The 26,355-nt window shown below is 42.4% G+C and overlaps 1 protein-coding gene across 2 annotated transcripts in view; it reads right to left on the bottom strand.

Moving 5' to 3' along the window:
- Nucleotides 1-25,445, bottom strand: part of lamb2 (laminin, beta 2 (laminin S)) — a 50,549-nt gene extending 25,104 nt beyond the window's left edge. The window contains exons 1-5 of one of the 2 annotated variants that reach the window (XM_085781109.1): nucleotides 25,319-25,445; nucleotides 24,813-24,886; nucleotides 5,989-6,158; nucleotides 5,762-5,897; nucleotides 43-116 (exon numbers count right to left, since the gene is read on the bottom strand). In XM_085781109.1, coding sequence (XP_085637235.1) covers nucleotides 43-116; nucleotides 5,762-5,897; nucleotides 5,989-6,158; nucleotides 24,813-24,843 — 411 coding nt within the window. In that variant the 5' untranslated portion in view covers nucleotides 24,844-24,886; nucleotides 25,319-25,445. The remainder of the gene's footprint in view (nucleotides 1-42; nucleotides 117-5,761; nucleotides 5,898-5,988; nucleotides 6,159-24,812; nucleotides 24,887-25,318) is intronic. The other variant, XM_085781110.1, reaches the window with a different exon arrangement.
- Between the last annotated feature and the right edge of the window lie 910 nt (nucleotides 25,446-26,355).

Genomic DNA, 26,355 nt, shown 5'->3' with positions numbered 1-26,355 from the left:
CAACTTGTAGATGACGGCCAGTGGATGAAGCTCTGGTTTTACCTTGAAGGTCATGATCAAGTGAGTGAAATGAAACTCTGCTTCCAAATCCAGCTGGACAAAGACGTCCGACTTTCCTGGTGGAAAGAGGACACAGAGAGGATGATTCACATAACACACACGCACAAGACATGCAAATAATATACTGTAAATGAATGTATACATGTACAACATCAACATTATTATCATGCCAATAAAACACATCTTAAGTTAACTGTGTTGAGAATGATACAGTGAAATGTTACAAAAAGCGAACCATTGTTTTACAACTCCCAACTGTTCGTTCATTCATCAACCACGGGCAGTTATTTTCCTCTCTATCATTCATTTCTGACAGAGTTTAATGGGAGTAAGTAGTAAGTGAAATAGCAACCGTGCTTCTGCGGAACAGCCTCTTGACAGGAAAACGTATTCAGTCTTGGCAGGAGAAATGGAGCGAGTGAGTTGGAAAAGCCCACACACTTCCTGAGTTGTACAACACCACACACTCTAAAAGGCCACTGTACTCTGAGGACCACTTTCACTCCTGTTCTCTGTGTTTTGTAATAACAGTACAAAGCCAAGGAGTTTCCCCCCTAGCCCTGCATACTAACAGCCACACCACATGGATTTTATATCTCACAACTTAACACCAGTAAAGAAAACCACAACGTAGCTCTTTCATATGTATATGCAAAAACATGGTAAAGGACACGGATGTAGGAAGTAAAACACATTCCTGCACACATCAATGCATCCTGGGAAATCACCTTTTCTGACATTTCTAACAGGTACAGTAATTAGAGTGTGAATGTGTGTGGCACGTAGAACTTTCCTAAGGCGCATAGTGATAGCCAAAAAAAATAAAAAAGTTCTTGCACCCCATAAAATCTCTGTGACAGGTGCGTAGGATCAAAAACTCCCAACATGAATGGAAACCCAAAAACTCAGTATCTTGCCTGCGGTGGGTCTGAGGACTGAGATACCAGTGTTAATGTGGTGAGTTCAAAAAGCTTGAATCAGAGTTTGGAGAGCTTTTGAAACACAGGAGAAATGCAGTAAGTGGATGGTATTTCATCTTGGCTACACTGTAGAGCCGAGCAAACTACTTCATAAAAGCTGCACTAATGATGATTTCTTATATAAACAATGTCTTGAATAAAGTTTTGCTCTAATGTACATGAAATATGCAGCTGGCAAGTTTGTTAAGAAACTTTAGTATTTCAAATTGTATCCAAGGTAACTGTAAAACAAAAAGACATGCCAGTCGCTGTCAATAAACAGGGACAGATGATGTAGGATCAGTCTCTCCTCCACTGTCTCCTCGTGATGGGAGCAGAAGTTTGCAGTTCTCTATGGTTTCCTACAGAACGGGAATTTCACAAACCATGTCATAGGCCATTATCATGAAGGTGCTTTGATTGATCATACACACATATAATCAAGAGTGATAATATGACACCTATCAAGGGGTATTCTATCATTACACAGTGTATGCATCATTCAGATATATGAAGTTGTGTGTTTATATAAGATGTGAAAAATCTATAGTAAAATGTGTACATACATAGGCTACTGTAATATCTTTTATATAGTAAAACATGTTCACCTACGTGTTAATGACATGTGGACGTTTATTGAAACAACACAGGCATAAAAATCCCATGTTTTTCTTAAACATTAATTAATTCCTTATTCATTTTAAACATGTCTAACCTCACATTCTGGGGAAGTGGTCTCAGTGGACTCACCTGTACTATATAGCAATAATATAATAATGGGCTTTGGATAGGCCTATATGTGTATATGTAACATAAACACTCATATATATGAATATATAACAATATTTATACTGTACACTTAAATAGAAATTGTTCTATTGTTGTTTATTTCATATATGCATATATTTCATAATTGGAAATTCAATGTATGCACATACATTACATTGGCCTGCAACATAGCCATGTGTGTGGAAGCCAAAAGCAGGTTCAGAGCAGAAGTGTACCTCATGATAATGGATTATAGTCTAAATATCAAGGTGTAACGGACCAACATTATCTTCCCAACTACAGTACAACAACAAATCCATGCACATATACACAAAAACAATCAGCCAGAGTTGACATGGCACAGGAAGGAAATAGAGGGAAGGGTGTGACTCAGCTGGAGAAAGGGAAAACAGAGGGAGAGCAGAGGGAGAGTGAGAGAACAATTCAAGGAGGGAATTTTGAGACTTTATAATAGAGCAGTTTTGGGGAAAGTCATAGAGCATCAAATGTAAGGAACAAACACACACACACACACCTGTTGCAGTGCCTTGTAATTCCTGCACGTTTGCATATTTGCATGGTCCCAGGAAATGACGATTCCAATTAGTGCGTACACACAATCAAACCACTGTAATCCACATCAAATAGGCCCACTGTGCAAGCTGCCACTCAGATGCCAATGGAAAAGCAGCAGTAACCAGGGGTAAAAATAGTCTCTACACTTCCTGTCCCCCTTCTTCTTCTTCTTCTCCTTCTGTTTCTCCCTGTTCTATTCTGGATGTGTTGGTGATGCACAGTGCTATCACCCAGAGCACTCCTTTACAGTATCATGGCTCACACAGCTGCTGAAATGAGCCTGTGTGTGTCCATCTGGCTGCTGCACACAGAGTTTCACAGTCACTCCCTCATTGTGATGGAGATTTATGTGGCACCTGAAAATACAGTCAGTCAGTTTAACTGTGTCTCTCTGTCCTCACTACTGTCCCCCACTCACTCTCCATTAGTATTCCTTCAGCTTTCACTTTTATCTTTCCATCAGCGCTTTAACTTCTCTCCTTCCCCTGTCATCCCCATTTCCTCCCTGTGTTGATTTGCCAGAGCAGGGCCTACTCTGTTATTAAGCCCATCTGTAGCTGGTCAGAGGATGTTGGCCACAGTGTGTGCATGTGTGTGTGTGTGTGTGTGTGTGTGTGTGTGTGTGTGTGTGTGTGTGTGTGTGTGTGTGTTTTAAAGTTCCCTATAGTTACTAGCTGCTCAGTGCTTGTGGTTTTATTGAACTTTCAGAATCTTGTTCTTTTCCCGTTTTTCCAAATGACTTATTTCTGCATCAGGATCCACCACCTCGTCTTCTTATGTCCTTTCATTCTCCCCTCTGTCCTGCCTCTATCCCTCTCATATATTAGCTTTCATTATACATACAGGCCACAGTAATCTTGTCATACTAGCAATTTTGGTGAGGTCATAATGAAACATCAGTATGTGCAGTGCTTATTTATTAAAGCTTTTAGGAGCACTTCAAGTATCCTTAATTAAAAGGTTCAGTGCAAAATTGTTAGCCATGGAAAAGAAAGCTGAGCTTGCACTATTTATAACACATTTATGACACTGTAATAAAAATGACAATTTTACTTCAATAAAGAGTGTCATTTCAAATTAGAGTAAATTACAGCTTCTTAATGTTTCTCTGAAATCATCTCTCAGTTGAGTTGCACTGAGCATTTGACTAAATATGATTACATCAGTTCAGAACTGTTTTCAATTAAGTCTGTTTCACAACACTACAATATATACTCACACAAACAGCTCTATGCTAATATCAGCATGCTGACAAGATAATAATAACAATATCAACATGCTTATGTTTGTAATATTAACCATCTTAGTTTAGTGTGTCAGCATGCTACAGTAGCAGCAGACATGACTACTGGGTTGTTAGTTTAGTAATAAATCAGAATAATGGAGATATTTAGATAGTTTGGACTGGGATTCATTTGTAGATCGCTAAAGAGATTACAGCTCAATTAATTCATTTATGGGAGCATATTGTGATTCTCTGGGAACCATATCTATGAAATCATATAACTTTGTCACAGTTGTTGAGATATTTCACTAAAAGCTAAAAATGTCACTCCACTGGTGCCCGTTGAGATACTTAAAGGTAAGGTGGAGATCCTATTCTGGAGCATTTTTTACAAAATTGTTTGAAATCCTCTCCACACTCCGATTGCAACCAATTAATTAAAGCAGAAGTAAGCGGAATATTTGTGTTAATATGTGTGGCGGCCTGGGAAAACCCGTCGGATGTCGCGGACGTTCGATTGTGGCAAATAGCCAAAATAGGTGGAAAAGTACTATTTCCACGATTTTGATATTTTGTGTGATTCTGGTACTTTGAACTCCCTACTACATCGTGGTGAATAAATATTTTAAGAAAACAAAACGTTAAGTACTTATTTTTATGTTTTTGTGGCGAGTAAAGCGTTTCATTTTCAGCTGAGCCACAGCACAGCTGATCTGCAGCAGCAGCGCTAGAGGAGAGGACGTCCGTTGTTGTTGTAGAGGTAACATTCAAGGACCCTCGGAAAGCAGAGAATCCCGCGATTCAGATGCTTTTTTACAGCTGATCTTTATCATAAACGGTTGTTGGTGTTTTGTAAAACGTGTGCAAGTGCCGATGATGAGTTCGGTTTAGCGCCGATGCTACGTTCTGTTTAGCATTGATGCTACGTTCGGATTAGCATCGATGCTACGCTAGGTTAGCGTCTGTTCCCGTACCACGTGATTACACGCACCCTATGCAGTCCCTTCTCGTCATAGATGCACCATTCAAGGACCCTCGGAAAGCAGAAAATCACACGATTCAGATAGTTTACAGCTAATCTCTATCATAAACGGTTCAGAAGCTGTTTAATGTTTTGTAAAACACTCGTCTTTAGAGGGTTAAAACAGCAACGTTCTAGTTAAAGCCATTTTTCTCACTTTTCAGTTTTTTGGTCATAATAGATTAAAATGCCCATAACTTTTGATCTGAAAGGGCTATCTCAGTCATTCGAACAGTTATGAATGGCTGAAAACGTCTAGTTTATGGAAATATCAAAAAATGAAAATGTCAAAATCCCACCATGTGAAGGGTTTTCCCAGGCCACCACACATATAAGTATTAAATAGTTATATCTTCCGACAGCAATCACTTATATAGAGTGTTTGGTCTGAAACACGGGTCTGTCAGTCACTCTGCTCTGCTGTAAGCCGAGGAGAAAACTTTCCTTGTATCCTACAACCTTTATCCAATGAGAAGAGAGAACGGCATAAAGGGGCGGTCCTCTCTGTGTGTGCAGCCAAGGGATGCGCGTGCATGCGGTGACGTAGGGACGAGGGCGGGGACTGCTAACTCCATCGGCTGACAGGAAGTTAGCCAAAACGACCGGATCGCTTACTTCTGCTTTAAATGCTTTTTCACAAAAATGAAGTCAGTCTCCTGTGGGATGGCCAATCCTGTAAAACAGTCAGGTAAAAATACCTTTGCGGCTTCACCTTGATGTGAACCCAACGCTCAACAAGTGCTGCATGTTCCTGCGCTCTGGAGGCGTGGCTTCGGAGAGAAGTCTGAGGAAAGGGGCTTGGACTTTTGACCTGTGTATTTTCAAAATGTGGCCTGCTAGAACCGTTTTTTAGGATCTCCAACCCTATCTTTAAGCCAGACCTATCACTACCAGGGCTAAAAAGCACAATGCAAAATTGTTATTTGCTTCACTTGGACATAGCTGCACAGTTTTGAAACAAATGAACGCATAACCTGACAGATAGTGTTCATCCTCTCATGCTCATGGCTGCCAAACACCGGCTATATTTTCCACAGATGTGTGCATTACTCTGGTCCATTGCAACAAGATGTGCAGGGTTGCACTTTCTCGTAAGTCACCCTTAATTAATGGCTACAAGTCAGTGTGCGTCAGGGCAGAAGGTCCTCTCACCATTTTCAGACTGCCACCAGGACTTCTTGCGGTGAGGTTTGAATGTGGTGATGACATTCTCTATGCGGTGATTGATGGTGTTGTAGACGGGGTCGTACGGCCGTCTGGAGTCACAGTCGAAACACTTCTTCTCATCCTTCAGCGGGACAGGGAGAGGTCAGAGGAGAGAGTTCAGGGGTCGATGAGAAACACAGGCAGGAACAGCTCTCATTCTCACTTGTACTGACCTGAAGATGGCTGACAATGCAGTAAGGCTCTTTCCTCCTCATCCCGCATGTGGATGAGGCCTTCAGGCTCTTCTCTCGTCCAACCAGCAGGTCCCCCGTTGCTGGGTAACAGCTGCCATGAGCACAGCCGTGGCTGTGGTCCGGCTCCTGGCCAACAGCAGCAGCCAGGGCTGAGGGTGCAGAAAATGAATTAGAGTTACAATGGTGCTGAGTGATACTACTCACTGCTAATACTTTAAGACAGCACATATTCACAAGCTTGTATTGGCACATAAAGATTTCCACCAAGATACCAAGAGACCAAGATTTCCTTTATCACAACAATTTAATAAAGAAAAAACTTCAAAAGCTCTTATCACTTCCTGAGGAAGAAAATCCAGGATAAGAAGCACTGAAGGAAACTCAAGAACTCGTCTGTACATTTGTCTCACACAACCAATCTGTTTTATCCCACAAAAAAGTCCCAGACAAGAGGTGAATAAAGAAGCAACTGCAGACAGACTGTAACAGCATCATTACATTTTATGTTTTGAGCTCTGCAATCTGATTTATATCGGATCTTAATTTTCTTTTATAAATTATTTTGTCTAGTTAAAAATTCGTTTCATGTTCTGTAAACATTTAAATGTTATTTGTAACTTTTTTTCTGTTTGTAAAATGAAATAAATTCGAATCAGTGTGTGCATGAGCACGGAGCTTCATTTCACCTCTGATTAAATCATCCTGACACTTGTGATCTCACACTGATGCATCTGATATCTGCAGGGTGTCTGGAATAACAAGTTCCTGTGAATTTAACCAGTTGAATTTCCAGGCAGGATCACATGTGGGCTGGAAAAGATTATCTAACCCTTTTAAATCCCTCGCCCTTCTGCAAGGCCTTCAAGTCCTACTGCTTCAGGGGAGCTGCTCACTGGCCAGAAGGTCAGTGGTTGGAGAAACGAGACAAACAAATAAAAATCAAAAAGTACATTTAGAAGCCATCATTTTTTTAGAGGTATTTGTTTGGATCTTTTGTGTATTTTTTGTGATTTTTAAAGAGTAACTAATCCCGGCGTAATTAAGGTAAAAATGTAGCATAATTAAGCTACAACTGTCTTTGTTGACCTAGAGTGGTCTAACTGTGCACCTGGCTGTAGTGATGTGCAGGTGTGCTCTTGGAAGCTGAGACTTCAAAACACACACCTGACCACACCTGACCACACCCCCTCACTGATGCTGGGTGTGGTCAGAGGTGAAACAGGTTTGAAACTTTCAACCAGAGAGGGCAGCAAAACACAACGTTTCAACCTGGTGTTGAGTTTCTCTTTAGAGAAAGATCAAACACTGCAGCAGTAATCAGATCTGTTCTCTGGAGGAACAGTGTATTTGTCAAAGGCTTCATGATTTAGATCAGTCATTTAAAGATGCACACTGGGATCCTAGTTGTAAATACGCCGATGATGTCTCTAGATTTAATGAGACTTTCAGTTTAAAGAGATACTTCAACATTTTGGCCCATTGCCATAATCCCTATAGTTTTAGTAGGTTTGTTACCTTTAATTGTCTGTGCAAGCTATTTTTAGAACAGTAGAGCAGAGCCACAAGCTGCTCAGAGCTACGCTAGGGAGGCTCATGGGATTTCTTGGTTTCCCTCATCAAACTCATCAAATACACAATCCAACAACTGAGGAGTATCAGAGATGATCCAGACCAACATGACAGTGGAGAGCAGGTCATAGAAATCTGAGCCATTTCCTTTCAACCTTATTAAAATTAGAACTATAAGCCAATAACAGTCATATTTGTACATTATCAATTTCCATTGTCATCAAAGGGAGATGGTCAGTTATCGTATTGGTGCTTGGCAAAAACATTTAGCATGGAAGCTTCATAAAGGTCATGGCTCACATAGTATGAAGAGCCCCCCCCCCCCTGCATCTGCACAGCTCCTGTCTGATCAAGAGCCGATTCAATGTTGAGAAAACATCCAGCGGGAGGAGGATTATCTCAAGAGGGCCCCGCAGGTTAACAGGCTCTGCTGTCTGCAGGGGTCCAAAAGACCTGATCTGACAGGAGGCCCCTGCAGCAGGCCATATCTGGAAACCAACCACTACAGGTCATGGAGAGGTCGACTTAAACTAGCGGTGGTTCAAAGTATAAATGAATGAATGACTATTTAGTCTTAGTTAAAATGATGTCTGTCTACGATTCCAGCTCTAGAGCTCATGGTGTGGCTGAGCAGCCGTGCTATGTGTGGGAGTTAAAATAAACCTTATAAACTCTCATGACAACCTGCAGCAGCCGTACCACATTCCACTGGACATCCTGATGAGTTTCTCCTCCTACAGATCCTACAGTGTGTGTGTGTGTGTGTGTGTGTGTGTGTGTGTGTGTGTGTGTGTGTGTGTGTGTGTGTGTGTGTCCCAGGAGTCCTGCTGTCAGTCTATGGTCTGTCCACAACAGGTGTTTCTAATCCTCCCTCCAAGCATGTGCACATTTGACATAGTAATGTGTAGCATGTGAACACTCCTACGCTGTGAATCAAATTAACAGAGTTTATAATAACATTCCCCATCAGATAAATAAAAAGGCTGACGGCTTCGTCTTTTCCTGCTTTATATCATCGCAGTGTTAAACATTCACACCTGAGAGCTACGCCGCACACAACGCACAGTTTGACCTGAGCAGCTGGGAGCTTGGTGCCTTGCTCGCAGCCATCTGCTGCAGCAGCTGCTGCTACTCCAACATCACATTCAGTCCTGAGCTGGTGATGGTACATTTTTAGCATAAAGGAAGATTTATATACACAAGACACTTTGCACATTATTATTGCAAAAAGAAAATGTAAGTTGAGCAAACATATGCTCTAGATTCTGTAAATGTATCTGTTTCTTTCTTTCTTTTTTTTTAAAGTCTTCAAACCTCTATTTCTAAATTAGCTTGCAGCTAATTCTCTTTTCAAATTTAGATGGTTTTTCTATATCATAACTCTGCTAGTTGGCCAATGAATTTTGACCGGCCCATCTATTGTTAGCAAAATATGGCTAGTAGTTAGCCAACAACTACTAGGTCAGTTCATTGTTGTTAGTTTGTCGACAACCTGTTTGACTCATTCTAAAGCAACAGACTTGTTGTTTGTTTCTCTGTTCAACATGATAAAGGGACAAGAGGAGTTTCAGAAAGCGAAGTGTTTTCACACTACATTTCCCATGAGCCTCTGCGCACACAAATTCTTGGACTGGCGCAAGACGGACAAAAGCAAAAGCATTTCATTAATCAAGAACAAAAGTCGGAGGTTCAAAGACGATCAGATACCGTCGTAGTTCCGATCATAAACGATGCCAACTAGTGATCCAGAGGCGTTATTCCCATGACCCGCCGGGCAGCGTCTGGCAAACTGAAACTAGGAAATGCTGGGCGAGTCGACCACTAAATAATAATATCAAAATAACTAAAAAGACAAAACAATATATTTATCGAAAATGGACCCATTAACAAGTGTGGGTAATGTAGATTCATCCACATTAATATGAGACTCTTTTATAACCAAAAGCAAACTCCTTGGGGTCTCTTTAAACATTAACTAGCATCACAATGCTTTGGTTAAATAGCCAGAAACTAGCTTCGCTATAGATATCTAGCAGGAGATAGTATATGGACAGTAGTACACAAATACATTTAATGAGGGCAACAATATACTGTATTTGTATATTTGTTTGCTTAATCTTTGTGCGACAATCTATTTATAATTTCTGCCAGCTAAAAGTTACTTTGTAGAAGCAACCTTTCATGACTCTTTGGGAAAATGTCTCCAATGTTTACCGTGGTCTGACATTTGATTTAATACATGTTTTTTCCCATCAACACACTGCCTGATTTTATATGTTTAACTTGCATCTGAAAAGCCTCTTTAAATATCAGTCACAACAACAGAGCACATAGCCTAATGGAAAACTGGTCTCTCACCAGTTGATAATAATAAAGTCAGACTGTTACTGTGCAGATTTTAACATTGACATCCCGCCATGATGTCAGTGTAGTGTATAATTGGGTGCCTCTGCTGCCTACACACTGTCCTCTAATGAGAGTTGATACGCCTTTACTGCTGACAGTATAGAGGCTGGCTGCTGTACCTGCTGGTGCCTGGCTGCTCTCTGCAGGCCTGCACTCAGTGATTAAGGTAGACATTGCATTATCATGACCTGACACCGCTGTCAGGTCATGATAGGGAGCCTGCTGGGAACAGTGCAGAGGGGGAGTTCACATGGACACCCCCACACACACACACACACACACACACACACACACACACACACACACACACACACACACACACACACACACACACACACACACACACACACACACACACACAATCTTAACACACAGTCTAGAGGAAGACTGTGTTTGCTTGGCATCTGGACAGATGTCGGGCTGGTGCCAGCAAAGTCAGCAACAAATACATTTGAGGTTAGCTCACAGTTCAGACTGGAGGCCTGTACGTGCACCTGTGCATTTACACAAACACGACCGCCCCGCTTTTCTGACACACTCATTCATGATTACAGTGTAACAGCTCAGGATCCATCCGGCATCTGACTGACACTCAAACCTGTGGAACTCCATTGTTCCAAGTGAATGTAAGCATCAAGTATGTGCTTGTTGTCTGCACAAAAGACACACATTAGAGGATTTGTTTGGGTGTAAGGTAACAATCTGAGCTGCTTAACATTTATCGTTACCAGCAGAAGCAACAGCTGACATAATGGCCTGTGATAAAACAGGCCTGAGCTCCTTCTCCTGCTTCTTTATCTGACAGTGACAGAGAGGAAGAGAGTGTGAAAACACACAAACAGAGCAGGTCAGATAGATGATACAGTACAGACAGTAGGAAAACCCATGCAGACACAACTTGATATCTATTCTGGAAACTACTGGCACACACTCAAAGCTCTGTGTGCATATGTGTGTGTGTGTGTGTGTGTGTGTGTGTGTAAGAGGGCCCGGGGTGGGTGCTGGAGCGACGCAGACGTCTGATGTGTCGTTTAATGATTGGTTTTCTTGTTGTCTTTCATCTCGGTGTGTCTCTGTCTGTGTGTATTTGTCTGTGGAAAACCACACTGGCTGAACTCACACATCTGCAGAGTCATGAGAACAGGATATTCATTAGTGTGTTGTGTTAATTATTACACAGTGATGGATTTAAATCACTTAGTTTTCCTAGTTTTTATGCATCCGTTTTAGCCTTTCTCTGTTTCCATGGTCACCGTGGTGTCCTACAATGCAGATCAACATCAATCCAAATGACTAATAATGTAGTAAGTGATGATGAATATCTTGTTATCATGATGCTGAAGCTGTAACAAACAGGCCTGTAGGTGATGTCATGGGTCGCACAGCTGACAGTGATCACGCCGCTGCTGCTTTGACATAAACCAGTGAAGGAGGCTGAGACCAGTGGAGGCAGGATGGTATGAAGGAGAGATACATGGAAGGTGGTATCTATCACTATGTAGACACTTGTATGAAGGTGAAGCACTGACGTCCTAACTGTTGTCCCATGAGTGTGTTACATTCACTGGCCACTGTATCAGGTTCACCTGTTCAAAAGCAAATATGTAACAGGTCAATCACATCACTGTGGACATGGTGAAGAGGATCTGCTGAAGTTCAAGGAACTAATTGATCTACTGGGATTTTCATACACTACCATTTCTATGGTTTACAGAGACTGAGTCGGGTAAGGAGACAACATCCAGTGAGCAGCAGTTCTTCTGTGGACAGAAATGTACTTGTTGATGCCAGAGGTCAGAGGAGAACGACTGGTTCAAGCTGATAGAAAGAGTAACTCAAATCACCACTCAAATCACCACTCTGAGACCAAAACTGAGGTCTGCAGCAGAGCATCTCTGAATCACAACAGGCTGAACCTTGAAGCAGACGGTCTACAGCAGTGGCAGCAGCAGAAGAACCACATCTGGTGTCACTCGGGTCAGCAAACAACAGGAAGCAGAGGCTATAGATCACACCGGCACCAAAACCAGACAGCTGAAGGTTGGAAAAACGTTGCCTAGTCTGATGAGTCTCGGTGTCTGCTGCAACATTCAGAATATGAGGTAAACAACATTAAGGCATGGATCCATCCTGCCTTGTATCAACAGTTCAGGCTGGTGACGATGTTATTGCACACTTTAGGGCCCTCAGTACAAACTGAGTATTGTAAACACCACAGCCTAACTGAGTGTTATTGAATCTATGTCATAGAGAATTAAAGCTGTTTAGGAGGCTGGTGAGTGTATACTTTATGAAAATGAAAATTTAAAACATTAGAATTCCCTCTAAAATCTAAATATTTGTAAAAGTAATCACAACATGGATAAGACCCGTTTTTGTTTTCTTTCTCCCATGGTGTTTCTCCAGATGCCCTGACTCAGTGTGGTGAAGGTTGGGGAGGCAGTTGACCAGCTGAGTGCACGTTCTAGGCCGTGTGTGTTTTTCTTCCTGCATCTCAGTGAAGAGTTGATATTGTAGCTTGAAGGACAAACTCATCTTGTGCTTAATATGAGTTCCTTTCCTTTTTCTTTTTCTCTGTGTCTCCATAAATGGAGAGGCATGGAGGAATGCAGGCCGACAGCTGAGAGAAGAGAAAGGGGTGCTGGTGGTGTGTGTGTGTGTGTCTGTGAAGGGAGGGGGGTCTCAGCTCACAAAATAGTGCTGTTCAACCATCCATTAGCCTGTTAACAGCAGGCTATGCACTGTCACCCTGCACCATATTGTGCACTATTCAGATTACTTATCCTCTTGTAGCCTCACATCGGTTTAAGGCTTATTATTGAGCTGCTCTGAGTATCACATGGGTGACAATCTTCACATTACACCACAAAGACACACTCTTTCTTTACATGCCATACACAGTATTAATGTGGCAGCAGTCGTGCTGTTTAAGCTGCCAAGCAGGTGACAAACTGTCCACTGTTGTTAAACCTATTCTAGACTAACACATAAAAAAAGCATGATATCATTATGCTCATACCAGAGGATGGTGAAATCTGACTCTGGGCCAGCGGGTCTTCCACATGAGGCAATGCCATAACTGTCAGAGGCAGACAGCGCAGTGCAGCCTGCAGGGCATCCAAGTTTCATTTCCACAAATGAATTCCACCCCCTGCTCCCTGTATTGCCCCCCTCAACCACCCACCTACCCACTCCACCCCCCAGGTGTGCTCTGCTTTTGTTCCTGACTTTCATCTCTGCCTTTGATTCAAGCTCTACTTCTGACCAGTAAAAGTAAACACATAGTAGAGTACCCAAGTGCTTTCCTCAGTCACCAACACATGAGAGAACTTGCAGTTTTTCATTTTGGTCAAAAAGAGGTGTTGCTGTGTGTGGTGAAGCAAAGGAAGAAGTCACACCCCAAACAAGGAATTAAGGCTCCTCACTGGGATAGATGGAGGCTCCTACTCCTATGCAGATGGTATTGTACATCCCCCACACTTTTCAACAGTGGACAGATTTGGATTGTATCTACTTATTTCTTTCCATGACATTTCTTGACATTGTTATCGTAAATATTAATCCTACTGTAAATTTTACTTGCCTAGATAAGACTGTAAGACCGGAAGTACTTGTTTCATCTTTGGTTATCTTTTATTCTTATTTTATAGGCAACGGAATCAAATCAACTGGACTTAGTTTTTGTCTTGATTTGAATATGTTTCGCCCCTTATCCAAGTGGCTTCAACAGTTTGTGTAGACTAGTCTGGAAAAATGGTGTATGACTCAGGTATTCAAGCTCTGTGAGGGTTTTATTCTTGTTTGTCATGCATCAAAACACAAATTCCTAGTATGTTGTTAATCTTCTTGGCTATAAATCAGATTGTGATCCTGATTCAGATGGCAACTACATGATTTTTCAAGTTCTAGTCCAAGAAGTCTGAATGTATACTTTTCCTTTCATATGCTCTGTCATTACATCCAAAATATTTTCAGACAGGTGATAACCTACAGGTAACTGCACAATTAACTGCAATATGATGGAAATCACAGTATGGCCAAGTGCAATATCCAAATCACAGGAGCTGCAATATTTTGGACAAAGGTAAAATGTTTCACAACACTGTTGTGCATTGTTAGCACTGCAAGTGTCGTGGTGCTACAGACACCCTGGCCAACAAATCATATTCTCAAAACGTATAGGAATATATTTGTTTGGTACAAGACCCAACAAAAATCACATAATCAATTTTATGTTTTTGGAAGTGAAAAATAAAAATAAAATAACTGTTTACACTGAAATTGCATTTTACAATATTGTCCCATAAAATCACAATGATGTTTTGACCCCATGTCAAAAACCTGAACTATCCCTTTAATGTTGGCTTTTCCTTTAACCTGTCAACCATCTGCATGTAACGCCACAGAGTAACTCACTCCTCCAGCTCTGTGTGTGTGTGTGTGTGTGTGTGTGTGTGTGTGTGTGTGTGTTGGGGTGGGTGAGGGATGTGGCATCAACATGACACATTCCACTGAAACCAGCCAGCCAGACACAGTTTGCTGTCACACCTACCAGCGTAAACAATGCAGAAAACCAATATGAATAAACAAACAGATGCACTAATAAAGCACACTCGGACACCACGGATGCATGTTAGCTGGAGCTGGATCAACGACGGCAGAGCACGGACAAAACACATTGCTAAGACTATTAAAATAACAGCACGGTCAGCTCCGGTGTCAGCCCGTCTCGGCCGGCGACCGGACAAGAATAGTATCATTTTAAGTCAGGCAACGAGCCGCATATCCAACCTGAGCTAGTGTGGGACTAGAAGGCGGCACAGATATTTTTAGCACCATCAGACAGCTCCTTTAAACCCCCGGGCAGGGAAAAGTCAACAGCCTTTTATTTTTAACTTGTCTCGGCTAATTAGTTTACATTCTCCCTCTGTGTGTCTCCGTCCTCTCTTTGCTCTGCACTTAGCTGATGGATGGTCAACTCCCCACGGCCAAACATCCAGCTGTTCTCCTCCCTCCCTGCCTTTTTATTAGTCTCAGCTCTCTCTTCCCTCCTCTTTTCACTCCTAATGTCCAACGCACCTCCCCTCTCTCTCTGCAGCTCAGACTCCCCACTCTGCCCTGCCGTTCACCTCCCTCACATCTTTCATCCTCCTTCCCTTCCTCAATCAGATGCCCAGATCCTGACTTAGAGGAATGACAGCTGACCTTCATGTCATGCATCATTTTTTTGAAAATGAGGAGAGGCTGATGTCCAGAGCAGCGCCGTCGCTACTGGTGTCAAAGGTGGTGACACTGACTCAGAGTTGGATAGGGCCAATAAAATTCCAGTTGGATTATATTAAGATATATTAAGAAATAGCCGCGGCATGGTCCACATGACAAGCTTTCTTTAAACATCTGATATACTGTATAACAGAATGTGGTGCCTGTGAGGTCAGAGGTTTTACATAAACTCTTTGCAGGAACATCTTGGGTTGAAAAATGAAGCTGAAGACCCTGAAAATGCACTTCTTATGGCAGCTTCAGGCCAGTTCCAAAAATAAGTCAATGGTATAAACTCTTATGTTAAAAATGTCCAACTTCAAAGAGGAAATAAACTTGTTGGACTATATGGCTGAGTTTTGAATTGTTGAGGGTGTGTAAGCATTGTGTTTGCCACAAGCTGGCATGCACTTAGGTCAACACTCTCCCCAACACTTTGCTCATTTTTTGATCAGAAGTTTGTTAGAGTCAGGTACTAGCCAGATGGCGACGGTGGAACAGCCCACTCTGAGCTTTAAAACCACTCTTCAGACACCTACGGGTGAAGTCTGGAGGCTACATCCATCCTTATTTACACTGTATGCATAATGCCCCCCTGTGTTTGTTTGTACATCCAGCCATTAAAGCAGAAGTAAGCGATCCGGTCATTTTGGCTAACTTTGTTAGTTAGCAGCCCCCGCCCTCGTCGTGGATCTATTTGTCCTCGTCCCTACGTCACCACATTCACGCACATCCCTTGGCTGCACACACAGCCCTTCATGCCGTTCTCTCTCCTCATTGGATAAAGGTTGTAGGATACAAGGAAGTATACAAGACATTTTCTCCTCGGCTTACAGCAGAGCAGAGTGACTGACAGACCCGTGTTTCGGACCAAACACTCTATGTAAGTGATTGCCGTCGGAAGATATAACTATTTAAGAATTATATTAACACAAATATTCCACTTACTTCTGCTTTAAGCTCTACCAAATGCAAACCAGCCATCTGGACCTAATGCTACACACAGCTTTATATCTTAGCATCACCTGATGATATAAACCTTTCTGAAGTTCTTGACATTTTAATTTTTAGTTTGTTAAATTTGTGAATTTGTTCAAAATGTGCACCGAACTTACAGCATTTTTTAAAGATCTTCAACATAAAGGGAGAAGTTTTCTGGCTGTAGAGGATTTGTTTTAAATAACCTCCTTATAATACTCCATGTTTTTCATCTGCATCTAATGCATATCTTTTCTTGGTTTGACATGTACTTTTGACTTTTGACTCTCCCTCAGCTGGTTCTGAGTTGGTCACCGACAGCCCGCCCTGCTGCCCGGCAGACATGGAGGCTTTCAGTGAGTGAGGCCAGACGCTGGCCATTACACAGGCTGTTACATTAACAAGGCATGGCACTGGGAAGCAGCTGGTCCCTCTGGAGGAGACCTTCACATTCCTGTCTCATCTTGGAGATGTCTGAATCACTCCATGCTGGAGAGGAAATATGAAACATGGCATCATGTGCAACAGGTGGACGAGTGGAGCTGGATGGAAAATCCTGCCCATGGCTGCTGAAGATTCAGTCACATTCCTTCAGAGATGAATGTCAAACAGTTTTTAAGCAGCTTGTATCATCAGACCGTCTTTTGTTTTAAATACTGTATGTCAATGTCAAAATCTACAGTCCAAAACGCTGATGAAAGAATTATTCTTAAATGTTTGCCCATGGAGGCACTATCAATGATCGCTTAAAGGGATAGTTCCACATTTTGGCTAATTCGCCTATTGCCATAATCCCTAAAGTCATTGGAGTAGGTTCATTACCTTTAATTGTCGCTACATGTTGTTTTGAGATCTGCGGGGCAGAGATGCAAGCTGCTCAGCTAACACAATGGAGGTGAATGGTACAGGTCCCCTGTCCCTCAAACTCATCAATACACAATTCCAACAACTCCAAAACACTCTCGTGGACAAGTTGTGACCTGCACATTCATTTATTAATTATGTTATGAAATGATAATGTAACATTACGAGACTGAGTTATTTTTGAAGCAATGCATAGCCGAAACTACATTCCAGTAGTAGAGTATTTGCTTCATGTATTGTAATGTTACATACATGATTATTTCATAGCGTGGTGAATGTGCAGGTCACAACTTCTCCACCGGAGCATTTTGGAGTTGTTGGTACTGTGTATTTGATGAGTTTTGAGGGACAGGGGAGGGGACAATTTACCATTCACCTCCATTGTGTTCGCTGAGCAGCTCGCGTTGTTACCCTGCAGATCTCAAAACAACATGCACAGACAAATAAAGGTAATGATGAACAAACTCCTATGACTATAGGGATTATGGCAATGGGCGAATTTGCAAAAATGTTGAACTATCCCTTTAAAACTGCAGCCACAGCACCTGAGGCTTACAAAGTCCAGTAAGACTTTAATGACCATGATGATTGTATCTGTAAAACTCTGCTCTTAAGCCAGCGACCGGCCACACAGTCTCCGTCGTGCTGCCTGCAGCTCAGTAACCAAATAAGAGGCTCACACATGGCGGCCAGATGTTGGCTGCAGCCTGTCGGTCAACAAGCTTATCCATCGGTTACTCAGCCGTGGAGAGTGAGTTGCTGTGGGTTGGGTGAGTGATTATGGTTGTGTTGGTTGTGTGTTTGCGCCGGTGCTCGGCAGCTGCTCTGAGGGACATGGAGCACATGTGTTCGCTGTAGGTGCTAATCAGAGTCTGAGCAAAGAAAATCTGGCTTCACTTAGAGGGAAAACTGCAGCGCACATGGGACATGTCATTAGTCGCTGCATGTACTTGGTGTGGCGCATGTGTTCTTGAGTGACCCTGTGCAAACCTGATTCTAATTTGACTAACTGTTGTGTGTACATGTGCCCAATTACAAATATTTGTGTCTGTGTTTTCTAGACTGGAGACTGCATACTGAGTATTTTTGTGTTCTTTTTGTGAGCGTATGTGGAAACATCAGCCAGCTCAATGATGTAATTACAGTGTATTAAATGGTGAAATTGCCTTCCTGTGTTGAACGGGAGGGTAAGCTCTGTGTGACCGAAGGCACAGCTCAGATACTTAGAATATAATTTAGGGGACATAGGGGATTACTGTGTGTGAGTGTGTGGCGTGTGCATGAGATCATTTTTAAAAAACCTGACATTGATGACCTTCTGTTTCTCCAGAGAGGTGAGAGAGCAGGGGAGGCCAAGTCTGACTAAGTTTATCTTTCCCACATTTGCGGGGAACTATTTCAGAGATAGTTCTCTCGTCAAAAATAAATAAATAAATAAAATAGTAAAATGTACTAATGCTGCACAAATCATCATGTTTGCATTTTGTTAATGTCACACAATGGTGTTATATTTCTTAACTTTGTCAGAAAGTAAGCAAAGTTTTTTAGATGTAAATTACTTCACAAAATTATAAGAGATGAATTGTGTTACCAGTACTACTACTGCTGTCTCCAGGTTTGAGCAAATAAAAGCAAGTTCTTGTGAATGTACAAAACCTCTCAAAGCCCACAATCGCACGTTTGAGCAGTTTCTTTTAGTATATTTTTTGGCTTTTTGCCTTTACTTGATAGTACACAGTATAGATACTAGGTAAGGGGGAGGTAGAGAGAGGGGGAATGACAAACAGCTACCGTATGTTTACCATGATATACAGACTCTACAGCGCAGATCAAACAACACAGTGTATGTATGTTCTGTATGTATATAACGACTCATCACCAAAGTTACTGAAATGATGCTAGGCCTATATCAGGAAAAACTTTTGTTGTAACCTACAACATGCAGGCTCCTGTTTAATTATCATGTCAATGTCAGACACGATGACCTGAACACAGACATGAGGCAGCTGCTCTACGTTTACAAGACACTAGGTTTTATTGAACTGTGTGTGTGTGTGTGTGTGTGTGTGTGTGTGTAATTACAGGGCTACAAGATGAAACCACTCACATTGTTGATGGAGGTCAGCCTGTCTTATCTGGACATATAAACGGCATGATTCCTTTATCCTCTTTTCCCTCCTTCCTTCCTTCTTTCCTTCCTAATCCCCTCTTCCATCCTGACATGCAGCAGTATCACACTTTAATAGCTGCTTGTCTGCCATTAGATAATTATGAGTGTGGAGGTGTCTGAGAGCGCTCTCTTAACGACGCTGCACAACACGAGCTGTTATTAGCCTGGTATCAGTCTGAGCCTGTGGCCTGCAGCTATGACTGAATCGAAAACTAAAATGCCAGAGGTGAAGAGGGAGGACGTAACAGAGACATGTTTCTCTGCGCATGTTTTTGTCTTTCTCTCCTCTGCGTTCCCTTCTCTTGATGTGGGTTTACACTGTCCTAAGAGCCCCACTTTGACCCACTGAACAAATGGAGAGCAAACATTATAAACAACTGCCATTCATTTTGCAGACATGCTGCTCTAAGCTTATTTAACTACACAAAAGTGAGGCAGTCAAATATCAAAATCATAATTTGCCTGCTGAGGAGAGTTCACATTAACTGCAGTTTCTGAAAGTCTGCAACTTCTCAAAACTTTATCTGAATATTTAGATTTTTTCTTGTTGTATATTTTTTGGACTTTTTTTTTTTTTTTTTTTAGTATATTTTTTGGGCATTTATGCCTTTATAGATAGTACAGTTGAGACAGACAGGAAACGGGAGGCAGAGAGAGGGGGAATGACATGCAGTAAATGGCGCCCGACGAGGGATTCGAACCAGGGCCGACTGCAGCGAGGACTGTGCCTCTATACATGGGGCGCCCGCTCTAACCACTACGCCACGCGACGCCCCATTTTTTGGACTTTTTTTAAGCCTTTATTCTGATAGTTTCAGTGAGACAGAGACAGGAAAGTCAGAGAGAGAGAAGGTATGACACCAGTCCAATATCATAGATGTTCATCCGAAGAAAAAAATAAGAAAAACAAGGTGGAAGAGAGAGGGTGTAAATGTCTAGTTTTAAAACTTTTTTATGGAGGAAGGAAACACGTACACTTCACAAAGTTAGAAGAGCATTATGAAATGCTGAATTTGTGAGTTTCTTCTCACATCTTTGCAATAACTGAGTTTTTTATTTTTATTTTTTTCCTGTAAATTTGGAACTTAAAACTTGAAAACTCAGAAATGTACTACCCCCTACATGGGTCCTAATATGCCATATCCCACTGGCTGTGACGATAACTCCCAGGCCGACAAAAAGACGTCATCCCTTCAGCTCTCTACAGAAGGACCCTGAAGCTGAAGCAGCCAAAATTTCAATATTGACACCTGTGCTGAAAATGTTGTGTTTCAGCTTGTGTTTGATCAGTGGGTCATCAGAGTTTGTCTGTGTAACGATGATTAACTGGATTAATGGGAACTGTACTCCACCTTTACATTTACAGTCAGGTCACTGGTTACTCACCACAGTGTGTACCTGTTCACCTTCACACTCCCAGCACACGGCACGGTTTGGGTCCACCACTGTACCAGTCAACTCACTGTAAGTAATGTGACCTGCTCCATTTCCTATTCCTCCTCCCTGCCCCTTCATCCTTCCCCTCAAGTCCTCCTCCTCCTTTATCTCCACCTCCTCCTTTCATCCAGAAAAGCCGCTGCCAACAGGACGGGGAAACCTAACGCACCGTCCTTTCATATAAACAAACCTGTTCCCTCCCCACCCCTTCTCCTCTCTCTCTTTTCTCTTTGTCTTGATTCTATACAACCCCCCCTCTAATTTTTCAGCCTCTCTCTCTCTCTCTCTCTCTCTCTCTCTCTCTCTCTCTCTCTCTCTCTCTCTCTCCCTCCCTCCTCTCACTCTCTGTCTCTAGTGCTGGTGGTTAGTAGGCTTTACCGCACCATTGTTCTGGTATCTGCACATTTCCGGAGGCTGTAGCTTACAAAGGCTTCGGGAACACACTGTCTCACTCCCACTGCCTAATACTGGCTCTCACCTGCCCACACACACACAAACACACACACACACACACACACACACACACACACACACACGCACACACACACACACACACACACACACACACACACACACACACATCTGAGGAGGATGTCAGAAGTTCAACAAAACTCCTACATTCCTACACACGCACATCCATAAACCAGCGAGAGATGAATTGCAGAGGATTTACTTTTGCATCAGCTCATTCATGTCTATTATTCTTTCCTTTCCTTCTTTCCTCCCCAGCTCCTTCCTTGTTTCCTTCCTTCAGCTGAGTAATGACCGAGCCCCTCCCTCAGCTAAGCATGACCACGCCGAAAAGTGCATATCACACAAAATCAGTGTTTTCATTGTGCTTCTGCAGGTGTAAAGGTATTTTGATACATTTTAGCTCAAGAGAAACTTCTGCAGATTCACATGTACACACACACACACATGGCCATTTTCCTCCAGGTCTTCCTTCCACCCCCACCCCCAAAGCAGGAGAAAAGAGAAAGAAAGTGAAAAGAGAAAGGAGGAGTGGAGGCACTGCTGGTTCTTTTGTCACTGTGATCAGCTTGAGGTCTTTCACATACTCCCTCTCTGTCACACACACACACACACACACACACACACACACACACACACACACCAATTAACCCCGTCCCTGACCCGGGGTTTTTGGCGTGACCTTGCAGCTCGTCCTCGGAGGCGTCAGGACTCTGAACAGACAGCTCCCTATCTCTGTAATGACAGTCTGTAAGGTTTTATGAACACACACTTCACGTCACACACACACACACACACACACACACTTGTTCACCGTTCCGCTCCAACACACACATCCCTGGCCGTCTCCTGTTCCCTCCTCTACTTTTCCTCTAACGCACTCTCAGCTGCCCTGTCTCTCTGTAGCTCTTTTGTATTTACTTCCTTTCAAGAAACTCTTCCAGCACAACTCAATGTTCTTCTATCTCTGACCTTTGACCCTCTAACTCCAAGAGACTTAACATAACATTAAACCAGATCAGTTCTTTGCAACCTGTGATTCATTTCAGATGAAAAGAGATTTTTACATGAGACCACCAACAAGCACTGACACAGGACAGAGACTGAGAACACAACAGAATTCTGCAGATGACACTTTCCTTACGACTTTCTACATTTTTTAAAGTGGTTCAACCATTTTTTAAGGCTCCCTTTCTTTTCCAAGTCTGTCTCACATATCCATATGTCCATGGAAAAAGTTTCCCCCTGTTCAACCTGGCTGCAAAGTAATTTTCAGTAAGTAAATGCTTCCTGCAAAGATGCATTCTACAGATCCACAAACGTCCCTGAGAACTTTTTTTACAGATGATCTTTTTGGCTTTCTGCCTTCATTTGACTATCGACGTAAACAGAGAGGAGAGATGTTGGGAGAAAGGGGTACAGCACGCAACAAAAGTCCCCTGGCCGGGATCTGAGTCATAAATGTTGAGGTTCTGCACCTTAACCCTTAAAGGTCCCAAAGTGAGATTTCCATGTCTGGTCAATCAGGTTCAGTGAAAGCACCCACATCCCCACAGCCTGTGTTTAGAAAAATGAGCCTTAAAACCAACAGTCAGGACTTCTGTAACTTTGTGATGTCACAACAGAGCAGTCACCAAGCCACGCCCACCTGGAGCCACCATCCATCCCTTGCAGGATACTGTATGTGTGTTTTCAGTGTTTTTTCCATAAATCTGATACATTTTTATTCCATCATTCATAATACTCAGCCAATCAGAGCCTTCTCTCTTCTGATTGGCTCACTGACCTGTTGTTACTAAAACTACAGAATGTAGCCAGAGGTACAGTAGCCTCCTCACCAGGCTCCTCAGAGAGGATAAGAGCCTGGTTTCTGTTTACTCCAAATTTTGTCTGCATTCTGGTTCCGGTCTTCTAGTGGATCCGGAAATTACCAAATTCACCAAAGTAAAAGTGTTCACCAACATAAAACTTATAAAATAGACAATAACTTGTAATACAATAAAAGAAAAAGGTTAACTTAATGGCTCAGGGACTTTCTTGTAAATTATATTCCTTAAATTAAAAAGTTTCACCGCATTTTATTAGCTTGGTGCTTTTATTTTGACGGAAAGGCCTGTCTCTCTCACCCTGGTTTCGGCTGCTTACCAAAACAGCGAGTCAACGGCCCCAGACTAAGCCAGAGGAGATGTAAAAACCACACTGGGATAGTTTTTGGTTCTTAAAACCATAAATATATCTTCTTATAGATCAACTCTGCATATATCAGATGTCTGAGCACCTGAAAACTTGACTTTAATTCACACGTCTCTGTTGCGTTAATTACTCATGCCTAAACAAACAGTATTGTCAGCTGTATGTATATGTATTTGTATCTCTGGCCCTGTACAATATCTCATTACTATTGCCCTGCCATGGATGCTGCATGTCCTGAAAACAACTGCAGTGTTGATGGGTGCTGATGTCTGAGGGGACCCTGGGGGCTGACAGCAGTCACTAATAGATTTTAACTGGAGCATTGAGCCCATTGTCTTCTAGCTGCAGGGAACAATGCAGGAGGATGTGTTTTATTGAGGGTCATTACTCCAATTAATCTTTAGCTCACTGAGGGCACTGAGCGGTGCAGGTGTCAGAGAGATATACTGACCAATAACAACTTCAGTGAACTTGTTGTTCCCTGACTTTAAATTAGATTTTCTTTTAAAGCGATTGATGTAGGCAAGAGATGTTTTTATCAGCTACTGTGTGTGAGAGAGTTGTAATTAACATTATCTATATTTCAACTATTTCTGTCTTACACACACTCATAAACAAAAAAAAACTGACATTGATTCATCTGCAACAAACACACATCCCATAAGGGTCTTGAGCAGTGTTGTAGGTAGGTGTGGAGTGGCTGTCTCTATTTGCGGACTCAGCTGGGCCGTTTTAGGAGGACTATAAACAGAGCGACACCACCCACAGAGAGAGGGAGACAGACAGGGATGACCCCGGAGAGCAGGAGGGCACCAGGGGCCCTAAAAAAGAAACATCAGCTATCTTATCTCTGAGCAAAGAGGAGGAGGGCCGGATGCAGGGGCCGACATTCAGGACTACTTCTCCTACAGAGCTTTTTCTACACGGCGACTGCAGGTGCTGTGTCTTCAGAGAGGGATGTTACAGCAAAATGCACAAGAATACAGTAGCCTACATAGATGTCAAAAATTGTTATTTACTATGGAGGTGTTAAATTGATGAAAGCGTAAAATGAGCACAATCGAATCACAGTTGTATTGGAAGACATGGTCATTTTGAATCACATTTGCTTTTACACTGCAAAATATTAGATTCCCCTGTGATGAAACTCCTTATTAAAGTTTTAGATACTCATTCTTTAAAGAGTCCTCACTAAACCCGGAACAATATAACAACAATATAAATCTGCTGTAAATTAACGTGACATCTCTTCTTGAGAAACACAAGACTTCATCTGAACATCTGCAGACACATGATAGGTGTCTGAGCTCCATGAAGCCCGCTGACCTGCACACATCTCATTCATACACCTTCACTGACTGACTTCTGAGGGGTTGTTGCGGAGCAGAAAACACGGATTTGACTTCAAAGCGCCCGGTGTAACAGTACAGTACAGTACAGTAGGTCTACTCACCGCAGAGGAGCGTTAGCAGCGAGCCTCGCATCTCTGAGCGCACATCAACGACCCGGGGCTGCAGGATTCAAAACCTGTGGCATCAGAGAAACACAGGAGTTCAAGTCACACGCATAAATAAATGACGGCAGCGCCACTGTGACGGTGGTATTTAAAGTTGTGTCAAAGTGAAATAGTGATGGAGAAAAGTAGAGCTGCGGTGCTGGTGCACGCAGAAGTCCGCACAGAGAAGCTACAAAGTTTAGGTGAACTTTCTCATCTTCATTTCCACTCGGCGAGTCTCCACTGAATAGGTTACAGAAGCTCAGGTGGATTTGAGGGACATTCCCACGAGCTCACTGTTTAGTTTCCACGATGTGACCCCCCCCCCCCGCGCGCGACTGTTCATATTAAATCCTCGCGCCGGTTAATTAAAAACGCCGCTCCTCTCTAACGAGGGTCGTTGTCGAGTTGAAATGTGAGCTTTCGCTGTGGTTGTGCTGTTTCCTACTCAGAAAGTCACTCACCGTGCCGGTGCTGTCTGTGTCAGTGGTCCGCTCCTGTGCTGTTGTCTGTGGACGGTCGGTCGGTCTGACTCTCTCCGGGTCCACTTGCTGCGGAGCTGCCGGACACAAACCGAGCTGACTCTCGCAGCTCCTGTGTGTCTGCACCGGAAACCCCGTGGTGGAGTTCTGGAACGGAGCGGACGCAGACCGGGAGGTGGGAGGCGATCTCGTTGTCCAGCAGGTTGCCGGTTCGATTCCCCGGAAGGACCAATAACCTGTGAATGTGGCCTAACTAGCAACAAATAGTCTAACATGAAAACATTTTTTTCTCTTTTTTTTATTGTGTAGAGACAAAAAGAAAGAACATGAAAAACTTTATCTTGTAAACAACAACAACTAGCCATACCAATGAGGAAAATAATGATGAATACCTGAACCTAATGATAAACCTGAAACAAATAGTAGGCTATGGCTGCCAATCAATAAAAATATTTATCATGAAAAGTATGAGTGACCATAACCATTGGAATTAATCACATATTCATTTAATCAAATAGGCTCTCCCCAGAGGGATATTTCTTCAAATGTTTAATGATGCACAACTATGTTTGCTCTATGCAAATGTGACTTCATTCATTAACCAAAAAGAATGGCAAATATTGTCCAGTGACCCTCAAAAGCCTCCCTGCATTTGACACAACAAAATATGTTAATTTCTGGCAACTTCAAATTATGTGTCGGCCAGTCGGGGCAAAGGCCAATGTACCAGAACCAGAACGTACTTTAATTGCGTGACAGACAGTACAACAGTTTGTATGATTTTCTCGGACAATATAAGTGTTTTGATTTCAGTCTTTATGATAGATGTTTATTGCAATGTTACTGTGCTGAGCACTATTACCATTGATAGCACTATCACCTCAGATTTGCCTCAGTAGTCACTGTATTGTCAATAAAAACATCCAAGATCTGATTAAAAAAGAATCATGCACATAATAATGTCAAGAAGTATAAAGAAAGTAATCAACACAACAACTCATCACAATTCAAAAAGCTCC

This window comes from Trachurus japonicus, chromosome 7 (genome assembly GCF_045865225.1).
Source record: "Trachurus japonicus isolate A0001 chromosome 7, Traja_1.0".
NCBI classification, from domain to species: domain Eukaryota; kingdom Metazoa; phylum Chordata; class Actinopteri; order Carangiformes; family Carangidae; genus Trachurus; species Trachurus japonicus.
The sequence above is the reverse complement of the archived record's forward strand: the minus strand, read 5'-3'. Positions and strand labels throughout refer to the sequence as shown.